This window comes from Leptosomus discolor, chromosome 9 (genome assembly GCF_034619465.1).
Source record: "Leptosomus discolor isolate bLepDis1 chromosome 9, bLepDis1.hap2, whole genome shotgun sequence".
Classification (NCBI taxonomy): domain Eukaryota; kingdom Metazoa; phylum Chordata; class Aves; order Leptosomiformes; family Leptosomidae; genus Leptosomus; species Leptosomus discolor.
The window spans coordinates 10,785,024-10,803,421 of record NC_141399.1 but is presented as its reverse complement, the minus strand read 5'-3'; the positions used below and the strand labels follow the sequence as shown (position 1 = coordinate 10,803,421).

General features: G+C 68.7%; 3 protein-coding genes across 3 annotated transcripts; all 3 read left to right on the top strand.

The window, feature by feature from the left end:
• The first annotated feature begins 2,198 nt into the window (after positions 1-2,198).
• Positions 2,199-7,665, top strand: SLC6A8 (solute carrier family 6 member 8). The gene is made up of 14 exons (XM_086470503.1): positions 2,199-2,289; positions 2,591-2,809; positions 3,241-3,372; positions 4,114-4,387; positions 4,479-4,611; positions 4,862-4,996; positions 5,088-5,191; positions 5,275-5,399; positions 5,487-5,599; positions 5,679-5,816; positions 6,164-6,266; positions 6,348-6,448; positions 6,669-6,839; positions 7,534-7,665. The coding sequence occupies exons 1-14, from the start codon at positions 2,199-2,201 to the stop codon at positions 7,663-7,665; spliced, it is 1,971 nt and encodes a 656-aa protein (XP_086326629.1).
• Positions 7,666-9,580: 1,915 nt separating this feature from the next.
• Positions 9,581-10,639, top strand: LOC104354738 (epidermal differentiation-specific protein-like). Its single transcript, XM_009961748.2, has one exon. The coding sequence runs from the start codon at positions 9,581-9,583 to the stop codon at positions 10,637-10,639; it is 1,059 nt and encodes a 352-aa protein (XP_009960050.2).
• Positions 10,640-11,676: 1,037 nt separating this feature from the next.
• Positions 11,677-17,856, top strand: QARS1 (glutaminyl-tRNA synthetase 1). The gene is made up of 24 exons (XM_086469977.1): positions 11,677-11,820; positions 12,060-12,207; positions 12,287-12,396; positions 12,507-12,582; positions 12,911-12,975; positions 13,204-13,257; positions 13,455-13,512; positions 13,635-13,706; positions 13,876-13,961; positions 14,193-14,279; positions 14,401-14,500; positions 14,614-14,692; positions 14,817-14,925; positions 15,008-15,138; positions 15,270-15,362; positions 15,515-15,652; positions 15,726-15,813; positions 15,893-16,036; positions 16,107-16,211; positions 16,605-16,697; positions 16,988-17,115; positions 17,329-17,395; positions 17,590-17,715; positions 17,801-17,856. Exons 1-24 carry the CDS (start codon positions 11,695-11,697, stop codon positions 17,849-17,851), a joined length of 2,334 nt encoding a protein of 777 aa, XP_086326103.1. The 5' UTR covers positions 11,677-11,694; the 3' UTR covers positions 17,852-17,856.
• The last annotated feature ends 542 nt before the right edge of the window (positions 17,857-18,398 follow it).

Genomic DNA, 18,398 nt, shown 5'->3' with positions numbered 1-18,398 from the left:
AGAGGCGGCAGCACCAGGGCCGGGCTGAGCCTGCTGCTGGGGGCCCTGGGCACGCTGCCTTCCCCTGCCCCGCTGCTGGGGCTGGCACCAGCTGCTGCTCTCCGGGCCACGGGGCTGCACATGTTGCGTGGGGCCAGTTGTCCCCCCCGGGAGTGGGGAGGGAGAAGATGGGAGGGTAGGATGCTGGTCCCCCTCTCACACCTGCCTTCTGCTTGCAGGGACTGCCCCCGGTGCCGTTTGGATCTGGCCTGGCCCCTGAAGGAGCCCCGGCGCTGGCCGCGGAAGGCCTCCCCGAGCGCTTCGCCAGCCCCGCCGAGCGCCCGGCCCCCTCCTACAGCAGCATGGAAGAAGTCGACTAGGGTGTCACGGGGCGCCTGCCCCGGGGGGTGCGGGCCGGGCCGGGCACCGGGGGGTGGGGGGAGAGGAGGGGTTGGGGTTTGTCCTGCGCTCATTAAACTCTCTGAACTCTACTGGCCTCTGCTGCTTGCTGGGACCCTCTGGTGCCTGGTGAGTCCCCTCCAGGGCACCGTGTCCCCCAGGGTGCTGCTGGGGCCTCCAGCACCTGCTACCCCTGGTGCTGTCATGCTGGGGCTTGCAGGCACAACAGGCAGAACCTCCATCAGGTGCCTGCCAGGCTCCGGCTCTGGCCCTGGGGTGCCCTGAAGTCTTCAAGGCGAAAAGGTGATTTCGGTCACCTTACTTTCAATCGGGTTTGTTCTACCCTCTGTGGCACGGGGGTGCCCTGCCCTGTCCTCAAAGCAGGCCTGGACCCAGGCAGAAACCTGCCACCAGTGCCCACTGGGTGACACAGCTCGGGATCTTCCTGGCCCAGCATGGCACCCTGCTTGGAAACACGCAGGACAGGTGCCAGCGCCGAGGCGTCCCGTGGCTGTGCTCAGTGGCACCGTGACACCCGGGTGGGCAGCAGCCCGCCACGTGCCCGGGGCCTCTTCCCTGCAGACAGCCCTTCCCAGCCACGGGCACCCTTCTGCGCCCCGGGGAAGGCCGCATCCTGCTCAGACAAACGCTGGGGCGAGGGAGCGCTCAGGTTAGTTCTGCTCGATGCCAGAGCGTGGGACCAGGACATGGCAAGAGCTTCAGATCCCTCGGCAAGGGCACTCCGTGGCCATGCACTGACAGCCGGCACACACCTCGACTTACCCTCCTCTGAGTCCTTCTCCTGGGCGGTCTCAGCCTGCTCGAGCTCAGGGCGAGACACTGGTGGGCAGAGAAGTAGAGCGCGGGCAGGTCTGTCATTCTGTCACCTCAGAGCAGGGCTGGCACGCCGATGCCCAAAATTTCACACGTTGCCACCTCACTGTCCCTGCTGGGCTCTGCTGCCCGCAGGGTGCCCCTAGTGTAACTAGGTGCTCGCTACCCCTTGGTGTCCCTCAGCAACGGGTGTTTCTCGGTGGACCTCACTGACGGGTGCACCCTAAGGCAGTGCGGGGACACCCAGTGTGCCCTGATGTGTCTCAGTGCCTGGAGTCCCCTGGTGCCCGCTGCCCCTCCGCGTGCTCTGCTGCCGGTTGCACCCTGCCACACGGTGTGCCCCGGTGCTAGCGTGCAGGACTGCAAGTCTCGGTGCCCGGTGTCTCTCGGTGTGCCCTGGTACCCATGCGGCGGGACTGCAAGTCCCGGTGCCCGGTTGTCCCCTGGTGCCGGCGCGCCAGGACTGCAAGTCCCGGTGCCATATCGCCTGGTGTCCCCGATGCCGGCTGGTGTGGCGGGAACGCACGTCCCGGTGCTCTAACGCCCGGAGTGCCCATTTCCCCCGCTGCCCCGCCGTGCGCGCTGTCCCTAGTGCCCGCTGTCCCCCGGCGGCGCCCCGTTCGCCGGTGTCCCCCCGTGCCCCTCGGCGCGCCCTCCGTCCCGGTGCCGGTGCGGCGGGACTGCAAGTCCCGTCAAGCCGCGGGCGGGCGGCGCGTCCAATGGGGCTCGGGGGGCGGCGCGGCCGGTCGCTGCCTTCGCCGCCGCCCGGTGCCGCGGCGCAGAGAGCCCCGGAGCGGCCGCGCGGCGCCGGCCCCGCAGCCCGGCTCTGAGCCGCCCGCCCGGCCCGGCCCGCCCCGCCGCGCCCCGCCGCCCTCAATGAGGTTCTTCCGACTCACCTTCAAGTGCTTCGTGGATTGCTTCTGAGCCCCCCTCCCACGGCCACGGAGCCGCCCCCGACCCGCCCCCGCTCCCCGGCCCCCCGCGACATGCCCCCCGTCCCCGCCGACACGGCCGCCCCGCAGCCGCCCGCCGCCCCGCGACGCGACACCGCCGCCGCCGCTGCCCCCGCGGGCGCCGGTAAGCGGGGAGCGCTGGGGAGGGACGAGGTTGGGGATGGGGATTTGGGGGGGGGGGGGGGGGGGGGGGCTGCCACGGCCACGCGCGACCGCGGCGCGCCCCCTCCCGCCGCCGCGGGGTGAGTCACCGCTCTGCATTGTGACGTCACGCGCCGGCCTGACATCTGACGTCACGCCCCCACGCGCGGAGGGGGGGGGGGGAGGCGCGGGGACACCGAGGTCCCCCGCGCCTCCTCCCCCCCCCCCCCCTCCGCGCCCCCACGGGCACGAGTGACGGCAGCGTGTGCCCCCCCCCCCGGCAGAGGGCCGCGGGGAGGCGGAGGGCGCGGAGCCCCCCGCGGCGGGCGAGGAGCGGGCGGTGACGGCACCGCTGGTGGGACCCCCCGGCCCCCCGAAAGCGGCCGTCCCCGAGCGGGAGACGTGGACCCGGCAGATGGATTTCATCATGTCCTGCGTGGGTTTCGCCGTGGGGCTGGGCAACGTCTGGCGCTTCCCCTACCTGTGCTACAAGAACGGCGGAGGTGAGCCCCGCGCCTGCCCCACGGAGCGGGGAAGGGGGGGGGAGCACCCCACGGTGCGTGGGAGCACCCCGCTCTCCACCCCACAGTGCGTGCGGTATGGGGGGGTGTGGGTCACCCCATGATGGGGCCAGCCCGCCCTGCACCTCCCCGGGGCAAGAGGCCGTCCGCGGCGGGCTCGTTGGCCACCCCACGGGTGTCCCGTGTCCCCTAGCGGGGTGGGGGTCCGTGGGGAGCCCCCTGCCACCTGCCCGCCCTGACCTACATCGGCGGCGCGGCGAGGGGAGGGCGCGGAGGCGCCTTCGCCATTCGCTGCGCCCCGGGCGGGCGGCGCGGGGAGGGAACGGGGCGGGGGGGACCGGGGGGGGGACCGGGGGGAGCGGCGGCGGCGGCTGAGCCGGCCCCGCGCCCTCACCCCCTTCCCCCGGCCCCAGGCGTCTTCCTCATCCCCTACCTGCTCATCGTCTTCGTGGGCGGCATCCCCGTCTTCTTCCTGGAGGTGGCCCTGGGGCAGTTCATGAAGCAGGGGGGCATCGCCGCCTGGAACATCGCCCCCCTCTTCAAGGGTAACGCTGCGCGCCCTGCCTTCACCCTGTGTGCACCCTGCCCGTGGCCCCTTGCACCCTGCCCAAGGGCCCCCGGCGCCCTGCTCGGGGCTGGCAGCACCCTGCCGGCACCCTGCCTGGGGCACCGGCTGCCTGCAGCTTGCCAGGGCTGGCAGCACCCTGCCCACGCCCTGCCTGCTCCCGTGCACCTTGCCCACGTCCCGTTGGTACCCTGCACCCCGGCCAAGTCTGGCAGCTGCCTGCACCCCTGCTCCGTGGCAACCCCGCGCTGCCCTGCCCGGCCCCGCCTGCCCCCGTGGCTCCCTGCCTACGTGCTGCCGGCGTCCCTGCCTGCTGCCGGCCTCCCCGGGGGCTGCCGGATACCCAGTGTCCTGCCGGCTTCCCTGGGCTGTGCCCTGCTGGCTCCCCGCTGTCCTGGGCCGTGCTGCTGGCTGTCCCCACCCTGTCCTGCCGGAGGCTGCCACCTCCCCCTGTCCCGTCCCCACCAGCTCCCCCTGTCCCGTCCCCACCAGCTCCCCACGTCCCCTGGGGCTGACAGCTCCCTGCATCCCCACCAGCTTCCCGCTGTCCTACCCTGGGCTGCCGGCTCCCTGTGTCCCTACCGGCACCCCATGTCCTGCCCCATCCCTGCTGGCACCCCTCCATCCCACCCCAGGCTGCCAGCTCCCCTGCGCCGCGGGGCTGCTGGGTGCCCATGGGTGCCCATGGGTGCCTGCGAGCTCTCATCTCCCCGTGCTGCAGGTCTGGGCCTGGCCTCCATGGTGATCGTCTTCTTCTGCAACTCCTACTACATAATGATCCTGGTGTGGGGGCTCTTCTACCTGGTGCACTCGCTGACGGACACCCTGCCCTGGGCCACCTGCGGCCACGCCTGGAACACCGAGCAGTGTGCCGAGCTCTTCCACCTCGAGCTCTGCCGCAATAGCAGCACCAACGCCAGCGCCGGCACCGGGCCCTTCAACCTCAGCTGCACCGACCTGGCCAGCAAGCGCTCACCCGTCATCGAGTTTTGGGAGTGAGTGTGGGGACCGGGGGCGGGGGGGGGGGGGTGTCTCACCCAGGGCCAGCAGGGTCGCACTGGTGCTCAGCGCCGCCCTGCTCTGCAGGAACAAGGTGCTGCGGCTCTCGGGGGACCTCAGCGAGCCGGGGGAGATGAACTGGCAGATGATCCTCTGCTTGGTCACCACCTGGGTCGTCGTCTACTTTTGCATCTGGAAGGGCGTCAAGTCGACTGGGAAGGTGACGCTGGCGGTGGGGTGGGACACATGTCGGGGCCACTGACATGCGGGTTTGGAACAGCAGCACACGGCACTGCATGCTCCTGGCTTCCTGTGCCGCAGCCCACAGGGGTGCGACCCCCTGTCCTACATCCATCTGGGAGGTGCCACCAGCCGCTGGGGAAGTCCCTGAGCCTAGTCCGGCTGGGACACCTGTGGCACATGATGGAGACCCAGCCTGGGGGTTCTCACCGGCACCCTCTCCTCTGTAGATTGTCTACTTCACGGCACTCTTCCCCTACGTGGTCCTCATCCTGCTGCTGGTCCATGGAGTGACACTGCCCGGGGCGCTGGGCGGCATCGTCTACTACCTGAAACCTGACTGGTCCAAGCTGGCCGAGGCACAGGTGAGGGTGGTGGGGAGGGCAGGAGGGGGCTGGGTGCTGGGCACCTCCCCGGCACCCTCCTCACCCCCCAACGCCCTCCCTCGCACCCCAGGTCTGGATCGATGCTGGCACCCAGATCTTCTTCTCCTATGCCATCGGGCTGGGCGCCCTGACCGCGCTGGGCAGCTACAACCGCTTCCACAACAACTGCTACAGGTAGGGTGGTGCCAGCTGCAGGGCACCCCCCTGGTGTGTCCCCTGGCGTCCCCCCAGCACCCCCTGACCTGCTTTGCCCACAGGGATGCCTACATCCTGGCCGTGATCAACAGTTCCACCAGCTTCTTTGCCGGCTTCGTCGTCTTCTCTGTGCTGGGCTTCATGGCCTCCGAGCAAGGCGTGGACATCTCCAAGGTGGCCGAGTCTGGTAAGTGCTGGGCAGTGGGCGCCCACCGGTACTGTGTCCCCTGTGTCCCCCGCCTGAGGTGGCACCACTGACCCTGCTCTCCTGCAGGCCCTGGGCTGGCTTTCATCGCCTACCCCAAAGCCGTGACGCTGATGCCCTTGTCCCCGCTCTGGGCCACGCTCTTCTTCTTCATGCTCCTTGTGCTGGGGCTGGACAGCCAGGTGCAGCGGCGGGCAGTGGGAGAGGGACGGGGAGGGGATGGGGTGGCACGTCCCTGCTGAGCCCCTCTCTCTGCTGCAGTTTGTCGGTGTGGAGGGTTTCATCACGGGCATCCTGGACCTGTTCCCCCAGCCGGGGGCCGGCTCGCTGCGCCGGGAGCTCACCGCCGCGCTCTGCTGCATCGTCTGCTGCCTCATCGACCTCTCCATGGTCACCCAGGTGGGGGACGCGGCAGGGACACCGGCCAGCCGGCCCCACGCCGGGCACCCGTGCCTGCTCCTGGGGTGTCACTTCCCACGGGGCCCCAGTGTGGGGTGGGAGCTCCGTGGGGCTGCCGCACCCACGGCAGCAGTGGGTGCCCATGGGGCTGCCTGTGGCTGTGGAGGGCCCCATGCCGTGGGGGTGCCCATCGTTGCAGAGGTGCTGTGGGAGCCCAGGGTGCCCATGGCATGCAGGGTGTCCACACCAGGCGGGGCACCAGTGCTGGCAAGGCTGTGCCCGCGCCGGTGCGGAGGCACGTGGGGCAGCCAGCACAGCCCTGGTGATGTGCGGTGCCTTCCCGGCAGGGCGGCATGTATGTGTTCCAGCTCTTTGACTACTACTCGGCCAGCGGGATCACGCTGCTGTGGCAGGCTTTCTGGGAGTGCGTGGTCATTGCCTGGGTCTACGGTGAGGCCAGGGGGACGCAGAGAGGGGACGCAAGGGGACACGGGTGCCCCGCGGGCCTGGCTGACGCCCTTCTCCCCGCAGGCGCTGACCGCTTCATGGACGATGTGGCCCGCATGATCGGCTACCGGCCCCTGCCCTTCATGAAGTGGTGCTGGGCCGTGGTGACACCGCTGGTCTGCGTGGTGAGCGGAGACATGCGTGTGCATGCGTGTGCATGCGTGTGCATGCGTGTGCACGCTGCCCCGGCTCCGTGCCACGGGCACCGGGCTCCCCCAGGCGGCTGCTTGGGGCAAGGCAGCCACGGGGTGACACGGGTGTCAGGGCTGCGGGGTGACACGCGTGGGGCATCTGGGGCCACCAGCCCCCTGCCCCGCAGAACCTCACCCCCCTGTTTCCCCCCAGGGCATCTTCGTGTTCCACGTGGTGAACTACAAGCCGCTGACCTACAACAAGACATACGTGTACCCGTGGTGGGGGGATGCCATCGGCTGGGTCCTGGCACTCTCCTCCATGCTCTGCATCCCCTGCACCGTCCTCTACAAGCTCCTGCGCTGCAAAGGCTCCCTGCGCGAGGTGAGGGCGGCGCGGCAGGGGCCATCCTGCCTCCATCCCCAGTCCCATCCCAGTCCCATCCCCATTACCATTCAAATCCCAGCTCTGTCCACATTGCTGTCTCGGTCCCATGCCCCACCAAATCCCGCCCCTGTCCCCATCCCTGTCGCACTCCCAACCTCACTTGAATCCCATCCTCGCTCACATCACTGTCTCGGTCCCATCCCCATCTGAATCTCATCCCTGTCCCCATGCCTATTGCTCTCACTCCCAGCCAAATCCCGTCCCTGACCCTATCACTCTCAATCCCGTCCCCACCTCATCCCTGTCCCCATGCAATCCCTGTCCCTCTCTCAATCCCTTTGCTATCCTAGTCTCACGCCCGTCCAAGTCCCATTTCTATCCCCATTGCTCTCTCTCCCATCTGAATCCCTTCCCTGCCCCCATCGCTGTCTCACTCCCAACCTCACCCAAATCCCATGCTTGCTGACATCACTGTCTTAATCCCGGCACCGACTCATCCCCGTCCCCATGCTATCCCTTGCTCAATCCCATTTCAGTCCTTTCCCCATCCCAGCCTCACCTCCATCCCCATCCAAATCACACCCCTGACCCCACCTCGGTCCCATCCCCGTGCGCTGGGGGGGATGCACCACGCTGGGTCCAGGCAGTCCCCAGTGCTGCCGTCCCCGGGCACTGACGTGGGTCCCCGCAGCGCTGGCAGCTCCTGACCACTCCGATCTGGGGCCACCACCACCTGGAGTACCTGACGCCTGAGGCAGAAGCCAAGCTGCTGGCCCCGGAGCCCCCCAAGGAGAAGGCGACGCTCTTCGAGACTGTGATCTGAGCGTGGGGAGGGTCGCGCTGCTCCCGCCCGCCATAGCAATAATGCCAGCACCGCCTCCCACCCACGCTGCCCCGTGCCCCCCACCCCACCCCGTGCCGCCCTGGCCCACCAGCCTCACCGCAGAGGGGGTACACGACAGCGAGGTGGGGGGTTGCTGGGGGCCACAGGGCCGGGGCGGCCACGGGGAGCGGGACGGGTCCCCAGCGCAGGGGAGCGCAGCAGCCCAGGGGGCCAGTGGGGAGGCTGTGGGCCAGGGGAGCGAGCAGGACAGCCCTTCCCTGGCCCCCGTCCGCAGCCTCCGTGGCCCCCCACTCACTAACCGCTTCCCGTAGCGTTTGTCTGGTGTAACCCCGACCGCCCCGACATCTGGCAATAAACTGGGAGACCCTGGCAGCCCCGGCACTGCAGGCAGGGGAAGGCGGGCAGCTAGGGTGGCAAGATGTGGGGTGGCACCTGCCTGTGGGGGACAGGGGTTTGGGGGGGGACAAGGCTCAGGGATGTGGTGACACCTGGGTTCCTCTCTTGGGATGATTTGGCAGGGGGGGCACCCGCAGGCTGCTGGAGCAGTGGCGTCTCCATCCTCCTCCACTGCAGGATGTGGGTGCCCGCAGGCTGTACCAAACCCGGGTTCCCCTGCAGGACAGGGGCACCCCATACAGCAGGGGGTTGGCTCCGTTTTCCTGGCCCCAAGGGGCAGATTTAAGCCCAGAGGCTTTGGGGGTCGTGGCTGTGCCCAGCCCAGAGCAGAGCCTGCTGGGGGTGGGTCAGGATCCAGCCCTACCCCACCGGGAGCTGCTCACATTGACTTTAGGGTGCTCTGCTCCCTGCACTGTGCCGTAGGGACAGCTCTGGGCTGGGGAGGGCTGCAGGGACGAGGGGATGAGGCAGCCCCTGTGACCAGGCACGTAGCTGGGAGAAGCCAGAGGCTCGACCTGCCCCAGACCCCTTGAGCTGCCTGAGCCTGGTCCTAGAAGGGTGCCAGCCGGGGGGTGCACATGCCCTGTGTCCCACACCAGCAGTTCCTGGGGAGGCCAGCTCCAGTCCGTGCCATAGGGACCTACATGGTGCCCAGAGGAAGCCCCTAGCACACTGTGCTCAGGGTGGCTGCCAGCCAGCCCCGTGCCCTGGCCAGGTGTCAGTGTCCCACTGTGCCCAGCACTCGTGCCCGTCACCCTCCAGCAGCACTATGGCCACCCCGGGTGGTCCATGGCCATCCTGCCCGTGGAGGGACAAGGCGGGAGAAGTGCCACCACCTGCCCCAGCCATCCTTGGCACCAGGCTGGGGCAGCGATGCCATGCCAGGAGGGGCCATGTCCCGCACCTGGGGGCAGCGGGGTGCTAGGGGGGCTTGTCTCAGGCCGCTGGCTCACCTCACCACCCTACCCTCTCACCCTGTCGGGGCGAGCCGGCAGTTCCTGCCCCACTGGCAACACACACCGTAATTAGCGCGGGCAGGGCGGAAGCATCAGTGGTAATTGGTGGTGACTCGTTAGGGCTGGAGCGCCGTGTGCCCGGGGTGCAGCAGGACTTTCCGGCAGGGCTGGTCTTCGGCGCCGTTTGGCATCCCGGTGCGCCGGCTGCCGTGCGGGGCCTGGCTGGCTCCCGGGAGCGGGGCCGGGGCTGGGCGCGGGGGCGAGCACTGTCATCGCCTTCGCTTCGTGCTGCAGCACGCCCTGGCCCCGCCAGCCCCTTGTAAAAGGCACGGCCGCGGGCTGGCATCGGGCACTGCCGGCACAGACGGTGAGAGCGCAGGGACCGGGCAGAGGCAGGCGAAGGACAGGCAGAGGACAGGGGAGAAAGGGGTGCCGGGGGGCCCCTTTGCCGGCCAGGCTTTTCCCCACGGGTTTCCCGTAGCGCCCGCACACAGGGACCTGACGTGCGTTGTGCCCTCGCAGGGGAGGGCACCCGCAGCACCATGAACCGGATCACGGTGTACGAGCGTGCCAACTTTGAGGGGCTGAGCCGGGAGTTCACCTGCGACGTGCCCGACCTGCACGAGCTGGATTTCGGGGACTGCATCGCTTCCCTCAAGGTGGTGGGGCAGCCCTGGATCGCCTACACGGACCCCAAGTACGAGGGGGAGCCGCACGCCTTTGAGGAGGGCGAGTACCCCTCTGTGGGGCGGCCCAACAGCTTCTCGGCGCTGCGTCTCGTGCACCATGACCTGTGGGACCCTCAGATCACCCTCTACGAGCACCCCAACTTCCAAGGTGCCTGCAAGGTGGTGACGGAGGAGACCAACTTGGCGTACGGGTACTTCAATGACCGGGTGGCTTCCCACGTGGTGCAGCGAGGTGTCTGGCTGCTCTACCAGCACCCCGGCCGGGGCGGTTGGCACTGTCTGGCATGGCCTGGCGAGCGTCTTGCCGACTACAAACTTGAGCTGAACTTCCAGGCTCGGTTGTCCCACCTGCGCCCGCTGCGGCCCGGGCAGCCCCTGGTCTCGGCGCGTCTCCTCTGGGAGCAGAAGAGGGTGGAGTCGGAGCGGGAGGTGCTGGTGGATGAGGTCGAAGGGGTGAACGAAACGGAGTCAGAGCAGGTGCTGGCAGCCAGCAGCAGCCGGGAGTACGGCACCACGCTCTGGCAGAGCTTCCACTTCAGCAACGCCACCAGCCTCAAAGCTGGGCTCTCCTTCACGCTGACTGTGGAAGCCTCCAACATCTTCACGGTGCAGAAAGGACGCAGCGAATCCAGCACCCGCCGGGAACGCGTGGAGGTGCAGCTGCCAGCGAAGATCCCCCCACGCACAGCCCTCAGCATCCAGGTCTTACGGAAGGAGGTGACACTCTCTGTCCCGGTCCTACTCACCATCACCCAGAATGAGGCTGTTCGTACGGAGATGGGCGAGTACCGCAGCGTCTCGGGTACCAACATCAGTGCTCGCTATAGCTTGAAGCCTCTGCCAGCTGCAGGCAGGCAGCAGGCAGCCACGGAGGCGACAGAGCCGGTGCCCGGTGTCAGGATGGAGCAATAGCGGTAGCTCCGTCCCGGTGCTGGGCACCAGCTCTGTCCCCTCCATGGTGTGGGATCCCCGGGGACACTAGCGCTGCCTGCCTGGCCTGCCCATGGACGAGCCAGGACTGTGGCTGGCAGGACCTGACAGCGTGTCCTCCTGACGGGTTTTGCCAATAAACCCCCGTTTTCCCTAGCCGCTCGGGTCTGCTGCTGCTGGGGCTGGGGTGGGGAGTGGGCTTGAGGGAACTGGGGGACACTGGGCTGGGAGAGCCAGGGGATAACAGGCTGAGGGAGCTGGGGGGACAGCAGGCTGGGGGGACAGCAGGCTGGAGAGGACACCAGGCTGGGGCAACCGTGGGGACACTGCGGGGAACAACAGGCTGGGGGAGCAGGAGGATACTGGGCTGGGGCAGCGAGAGGGACAGCCGGCTGGGGGAGCTGGGGGACACTGGGCTGGAGAGGACACCAGGCTGGGGCAGCCGGGGGTAGAGGTATACTGGTCTGGGGGGACCCGGGGGGACAGGGAAGTCGGGGAACACTGGGCGCGGGGGGCGGGGCGAGGGCATGGGGTTGGCCTCGTCCTACACACACCAGGTTGGGGAAACCGGACTGAGGGGCCAGGAGGGGCAGGGGCGGGGGCCGCGGGGACACGGCAGGGGCGAGAATCCGCCGGGACACGGGTGCCGGTCGGAGCGGGCTACGGCGGCCGGGGGAGGACAAAGGGCCGCGGGGCGGTGGGCGCTCGGAGGGGCGGGGCGGGGAGGGCGGTGCTGGCACGTGCGGCACCCACCGCCTCCAGCCACGCCCCCCACGTGGGTCCTGCCGCCGCCGGTCTCTTTAAATGATGCAACCGGCCTCACACTTGGCCCCGCCCCCTGCGCGCTTATTCGCGGAATCGCCGCCGAGCTCCCCTTCCCATTGGCCGAGGCGGGCCTTTCTCACTGTCGATTGGCTGGATCCGCGTCGGCGACACGCCCTCCTCTCTCCGATTGGCTGGGCTCGGCCCCGCCCCGCCGTGCGGGCCGTGGCGGTGGCGGTGGCAGCAGCATGGCGGCGGCGGCGGCGGCGGCGGCGATGACGGCGGAGGAGGCGGAGGAGGCGCTGGGGCTTTTCACCGGCATCGGCCTCAGCGAGGCCAAAGCGCGCGAGACGCTGCGCAACGGGGCGCTCAGCGTGCTGCTCCGCCGGGCCGTGCTGCAGGTGCGCCCGCCGCGGGCCCCCACCCCCACCCACCGGTCCCCCGGTGCCGCGGCGTCACGTTCGGGACCCCGCCCCCTTCCCGGGACCCCTCCCACCCAGCCCCGCCTCCTCCCGGCCCCGCCAAGCGGCCTCGGCCCTTGGCGCTCCCTCCCCCACCCCGACCCGCCCCGTCCCGGGGCCACCGGTTCGCCGGGGCTCAGCCCCGGGCCGGCCCTGACGCTTCCCCGGGGCGGCGGCAGGCTCGGAGCACGCTGGGCCCGGCCCTGGATAAAGCCACCGGAACGCTGCTGTACAACGCGGCCGCCCGCCTCAGGGACCCGAAGCACCTCGGCTTCCTCGTCGGCTACATCGCCCGCAGGGAGATCCTCACCGACCTGCAGCTCAGCGGTACCGTGAGCCCCGGGACCATCCCCCGGCCCCGGCGGGATGGGGAGGGCCCCGCTCCTCACCCCCTCTCTATCCCCAGCCGCCCTGGAGTACGTGAGGAGCCACCCCCTGGAGCCCCTGGACGTGGCGGACTTCGAGCGGGCCTGTGGCGTGGGGGTGTGTGTCACCCCCGAGCAGATCGAGGAGGCGGTGAGTGGGGGCCGCTGGGCGGGCTGGGATGGGCTGGGCTGGGCTGGCAGCCCCCGCATCACGCTCCCCGCCTGCCTCGCTCACCCCCGTGTCCCTGCCCCACTTCCCAGGTGGAGGCCGTGATCGGCAAGCACCGAGCAGAGCTGCTAGCGGAGCGCTACCGCTTCAACATGGGGCTGCTGATGGGTGAGTGTGGGGCACCGGGGCAGCCCCTGCCTGGCACCGCTACGCCCCTGGGTCCTGAGAACCAGCCCTTTGCCATGGGCTGCCCCAGCTTCTGCGTCGCTGTGCCACAGCCTGCAGGACAGAAGGGAGACGTCCTGCCCTGTCCCCCACACGGGCAGGTGCCCTGTCCCCCACACGGGCAGGGCTGCGGGTGGCAGCCGCGTGTGGTGCCCTGTGCCAGGGACAGGCCTGGGGCAAGGGCTGCCTCTGGCCACTGGCCATGGCCTCCTGCGTCAGTGGCCCTGACGTGGTGGCCGTGCCCCTTGCCCACGGGGTGCCCTGTCCGCAGGGGAGGCGCGGAGCCGGCTGCAGTGGGCAGACGGGAAGACCATCAAGAACGAGGTGGACCTGCAGGTGGGCGCGAGGGCAGCAGGTTGGGCGCTCCTTTGGGGTGATGTCCCTTGTCGATGCTGTGCCTGGTGTGGGACCTGCTGGCCTGTCCCGTGGGAGGGCCTGGCGCTGGGGACAGCCTGCCCCGGGTAGGTGCAGGCAGGGTGAGGGGAGTGACAGCTGGACAGAGCGCCACCAGGCCTTGGGGCATTGAGAGCCTTTTCTACTCCTGTTGCTGTCTCTCTTCTCCAGGTGCTGCATTTGCTGGGACCAAAGACAGAAGCTGACCTGGAAAAGAAGCCAAAGGTGAGGAGGAGGGGGAGGCTGGGAACTGGGATGGTATTTCCCTGCTGAGTGTCCAAGCAGGATCCCAAATAGCTGCTTTGGGCCCAGCTGCCACCATGGGCATGGGTCTGAGGGAGCGCTGGGGGCAGCAGGCTGGGCCAGGAGGGGAAGGTGCCTGCCAGGGCCGGGCACTCAGGCTGCTGTGCTGGTCTCTGCAGGCTGCAAAGGCCCGGCCAGCCCCGGTGGAGAAGCAGAAGGCGGCTGTGGTGGAGAATGGTACAAGACTGTCCTCCTGTGGGCAGCTTCCCCAGCCCTTTGGTTCCTGGCTGGGACCTGCCTCCGAGCTGGGCCCCAGGAGCTGCAGTCAGGCCCCTGCTCAGCCCCGTCCTTTCCCGCAGGCGAGGTGGGCACCGAGATGCCGTCGCTGCTGGAGCAGCTGCGGGGAGAAGCGCTCAAGTTCCACAAGCCGGGTGAGTGCGAGGAGCCACTGCTGTGTGCGGGGCCACACCACCGGCTCTGTGCCCAGCCCCAGCGCTCCGTGCTGGGGGGGGCTGGCCCGGCCCCGTGTCCTTCCCCGTCAGCTGCTGGGCTTGGCTGGCTTTGGGCGATGCTGCAGCTCTGAGCATCCTCTGCCCGCAGGAGAGAACTACAAGACGGAGGGCTACGTGGTGACGCCCAACACCATGGCTCTGCTGAAGCAGCACCTGGCCATCACGGGTGGGCAGGTGAGGCCCCGTCCCCCAACCCAGTGGTTCCCTACGAGGGCAGCACTGCTGTGCCAGGCTCCATTCGGGTGGGTGGGGTGGCTGGGGGGACGCACAGCTCACCGGGGGCATGGCCAGAGGCAGCACCTGTGTGGCGTGGGGGGCTCTGTGGGATTGTTGGGGGCTCATGTCAGTGCCCTCTGCTGTCAGTCTCCTGCCGAAAGACAGAGGTGTCGCCTTTCCCCCATGCAGGTGCGGACACGGTTCCCTCCTGAGCCCAATGGGATCCTGCACATCGGCCATGCCAAGGCCATCAACTTCAACTTTGGCTATGCCAAGGTGAGAAGCACCAAACCCTGCTGGCAGCTCCTCCTGGCCCCTGCCTCCCTCCACTGCTTGGCCACTGGCCTGGCCCTGCAGTCCCTTGGGGACCAGCTGCTCACTGTTACCCCATCCCCAGGCCAACGGTGGCGTGTGCTTCCTGCGCTACGACGACACCAACCCCGAGAAGGAGGAGGAGAAGTACTTCACAGCCATCCGGGAGATGGTGGAGTGGCTTGGTATGGCTCGGGCTGGGGAGGGCCGGATCAGACCAGGCACTGCTGGGGACATGCAAGTTCTGCGGCCAGGCCCTGGGGGTGCCTCCAATCCACTGTTTCCCCCGACTCCACAGGCTACCAGCCCTATGCAGTGACCCATGCGTCAGATTACTTTGACCAGCTCTACACCTGGGCCCTGGAGCTCATCCGCAGGTGAGCGTGCCGGGGCAGTACAGATGTGCTGGGGCCGTGTGGGTGGTCCTGTGCTGCGGCCGGGGCTCCTCCTCGCCCAGGGGATGGGCTGCTAATATCTGGTGATGGCGTTTCCCCTCCCTAGGGGCCAAGCGTATGTCTGCCATCAGAAGGTCGAGGAGATCAAGGGCCACAACCCTCCGCCCTCGCCGTGGCGGGACCGGCCCGTAGAGGAGTCGCTCCTGCTCTTCGAGGTACTCCTGGCTGGGGGCAGGCGCTGGGTGCCCCTGGGGTCTGGGTCCGTGGCTCAGCCGACAGCTTCCCGCTGCTCCACAGGACATGCGAAAAGGCAAGTTTGGGGAGGGGGAGGCCACGCTGCGGATGAAGCTGGTGATGGAGGACGGGAAGATGGACCCTGTCGCCTACCGCGTCAAGTTCACTCCACACCACCGCACTGGGGACAAGTGGTAGGGAGGGCCTGCGGTGTCCTGGCACGCGTGGCAGGGGTGGGTCTGCGTCTTCTGGGAGTGGGTGGGGAGGTGCTGGGGGGAGAGCGGCGCTGGGCTCTGCCCCAGGACTGACCGCGTCTGCCTTGCAGGTGCATCTACCCCACGTATGACTACACACACTGCCTCTGCGACTCCATCGAGCACATCACACACTCCCTCTGCACCAAGGAGTTCCAGGCCAGGTGAGCACCGTGCACAGCCCGGGGCTGGGCTGGACCTGGCAGGGCAGCTGGCTGTGTCCTGGTGGCTGCAAAAGTGCTGGGGGGACAGTGTGTCTGTGGGGCTGCGGGCGGGCATGAGGCTGAGTGGGGCTGTGCCTGTGACTCCCTTGCAGGCGCTCCTCCTACTTCTGGCTGTGCAATGCACTGGATGTCTACTGCCCCGTGCAGTGGGAGTACGGGCGCCTGAACCTGCTTTACACCGTCGTCTCCAAGAGGAAGATCATCCGTCTGGTGGAGACGGGTGCCGTGAGGTAGGAGCAGGGCCAGCAGCCAGGGTGGGTCTCGCCCGGGGCGCACCTGGCCGTCACACCGGTGTTTTCTTAGGGACTGGGATGACCCACGGCTTTTCACGCTGACAGCCCTGCGCCGGCGAGGCTTCCCCCCCGAGGCCGTCAACAACTTCTGTGCCCGGGTAGGTGCCGGGGACAGGACGGGACGGGGCAGGTGGATGCATCCCCTGGCCGGCATGGTGACGGCAGGCTGTCCCGCAGGTCGGTGTGACGGTGGCCCAGGCGACGATGGAGCCACACCTGCTGGAGGCGTGTGCACGGGAGGTGCTGAATGAACAGGCCCCCCGTGCCATGGCCGTCCTGGAGCCCCTCAAGGTCACCATCACCAACTTCCCTGCCCCAAAGGTGAGACTGCCGAGGGCTGGGGTGGGAGGGGGTTCCCCAAGGTCAGCATTCACTCCCTCCTTCTCCCCAGGCACTCGAGGTCCTTGTGCCCAACTTTCCAGCAGATGAGAGCCGGGGTTTTCACAAAGTGCCCTTCCAGCCCACCGTCTACATTGAGGAGACAGACTTCAGGGAGGTGAGCTGGGCCCACGGGGCCGTACTGCCCTCTCTCCCAGGAGCTGCGGCGTGGGCAGCGGGAGCCTGGCAGCGTGGGAGCGGCGCTGGTGCTGCATGGGGCACAGGCACCCAAATGCAACTCCCAAAGGTGCCAGCAGCTCTGATGGATGCTGGGGAAATGCCCACTGCCCTCAGCCTGGCCAGGACGTGTCCAACTGACAGTGCCCACACCTGGCTTGTGCGCTGAGGAATGTCTTTCAGCAACAGGGGAATTCAAACAATCCTGGGTGCTCTGATCCCTGGGACGGCAGGAGTGGGTGGGGGGATGCAATCATGGGGACAGAGAGACATGCTGGGAGGGGGACCTGATCCCCATTCTGGGACCCTCGTGCAGCCATGAACTCTCTTGCAGGAAGTGGACAAGGGCTACAAGCGCCTGGCCCCTGGGCAACCGGTGGGGCTGCGCCACGCTGGCTACGTCATCGCTGTCCAGAACATCATCAAGGTGCGTGGTGCTGGGCACTGGTGACACGAGGTCAGGCCGTGGGATGTCAGGACATGGCTGTGCCCCACCAGGGAAGGGCAGCAGTGATGGTCATCTCGGGCTGGGTGCTGCGGGCACAGCATGGGCACAGGCTGCCTGTGCGGCAGCTCCCTGCCAGCCCTGTGCCTCTCGCAGCGGGGAGCAGCGTTGCCCTGAGCTGAGGGCTGGTGGTCCGGCCCCAGGGCTGCCCTGCGGGATGGGACTGCTGCCTGACTGCTGCCTGGCGGCTCGTTTTGTCTCCTCTTGCCCAGGATGCCAGCGGGCACGTGATCGAGCTGGAGGTGACCTGCACCAAGTCAGACGTGGCGGAGAAGCCCAAAGCCTTCATCCACTGGGTGTCAGAGCCACTGGCGTGTGAAGTGCGGCTCTACGAGCGGCTGTGAGTACCTGGCTGCCTGAAGAGGCGTGGGCGCAAGCTCAGCAGGGCCAGAGCATCAGTGTGGCCGCGCACCAACAGGCTCTGCTGAGGTCTGCCCAGCTCCTTGGCGGGGAAAGTGCTGTGGGATCCCACGAGCCACTGCCCCACAGCTGCCATGGGGCACCACGTCCCCTTGCCTGGCGGCTTTGGGATGAGACTCTTCTCTCATGGCAGGTTTTTGCACAAAAATCCCGAGGACCCATCAGAGGTGCCCAGCGGCTTTCTGAGTGACCTCAACCCTGTGAGTAGCAGCAGGAGCTGGGGTTATAGGCCCAGGAGGAGCTGGGGACCTCCTGCACCCACTTCCATGGGACCCTTACCCCTCCCTGGGGCAGGGCCCTGCCGTGTCCCAGCAGGGAGAGGGGCTGGGGGGAGTGGGGCTGTGGAGGGGGCAGAAGGGCCGGGGGTGCCGGCTGAGCTGCCTCACCCTGCCAGGACTCCCTGCGTGTGGTCTGCAACGCCCTGGTCGACAACTCCGTCCTCTCCGCCCGGCCCTTCGACAAGTTCCAGTTTGAGCGGCTGGGCTACTTCTCCGTGGATCCCGACAGCGAGGAGGGGAAGGTGAGCCCTGGGGAGGGGGCCGTGGGGCTCCCCCTGCCCGCCATGGGGCTGTGGGGCTCCAAGCTGACCCTCTGCCTCTCCCCAGCTGGTGTTCAACCGGACGGTGACGCTGAAGGAGGACCCCGGCAAGGCCTGAGGGACCTGCCGCTGCCACCCCACCGTGGTGCTGCTTCCGCGGGGGTCCCTGTGCACCCCCAGCGCCGCCGTGCCTTGCCGCAGCCCCCCAGGGCGCCCTACAGTATCGCCTCAATAAACAGAGCATCCCAGCCCTGTCCCCACGCTGTCACTGTCTCCCGTCCCCCCCCCCTACTCCCCACTCAGCCTTGGGGTACCGGGGTGTGTGGGGGGGTCCTTCCCTGCTCCCGGGGGCTGCTCCTGCACCCCCGTGCAGGCCTGGTGCCCCCGTGGGAGCTGCAGCTCCAGCCCCCGGCCCGGGACCGTGAGGCTGGGCTGGGGTTGGGGGTGCCGGGGTGGGATGGAGGAAGGTCCGTGTGCCCCGGCGGGTGCGGGCAGGGTGCGGGCAGGCAGGCGGACGGGTGTGCGCGCTGTGTACAAACACCGCCCGAGCGCCGTCCCCCCTTAAGGTGGACTCGAGTGGGGTGGCCCCTGCCTACCCCAGGGCTGGGGGTAAGGGGGGTGCCCCAGCGGGACCGGCGTGGCCCCCGTGGCCTGAGCCCCGCGAC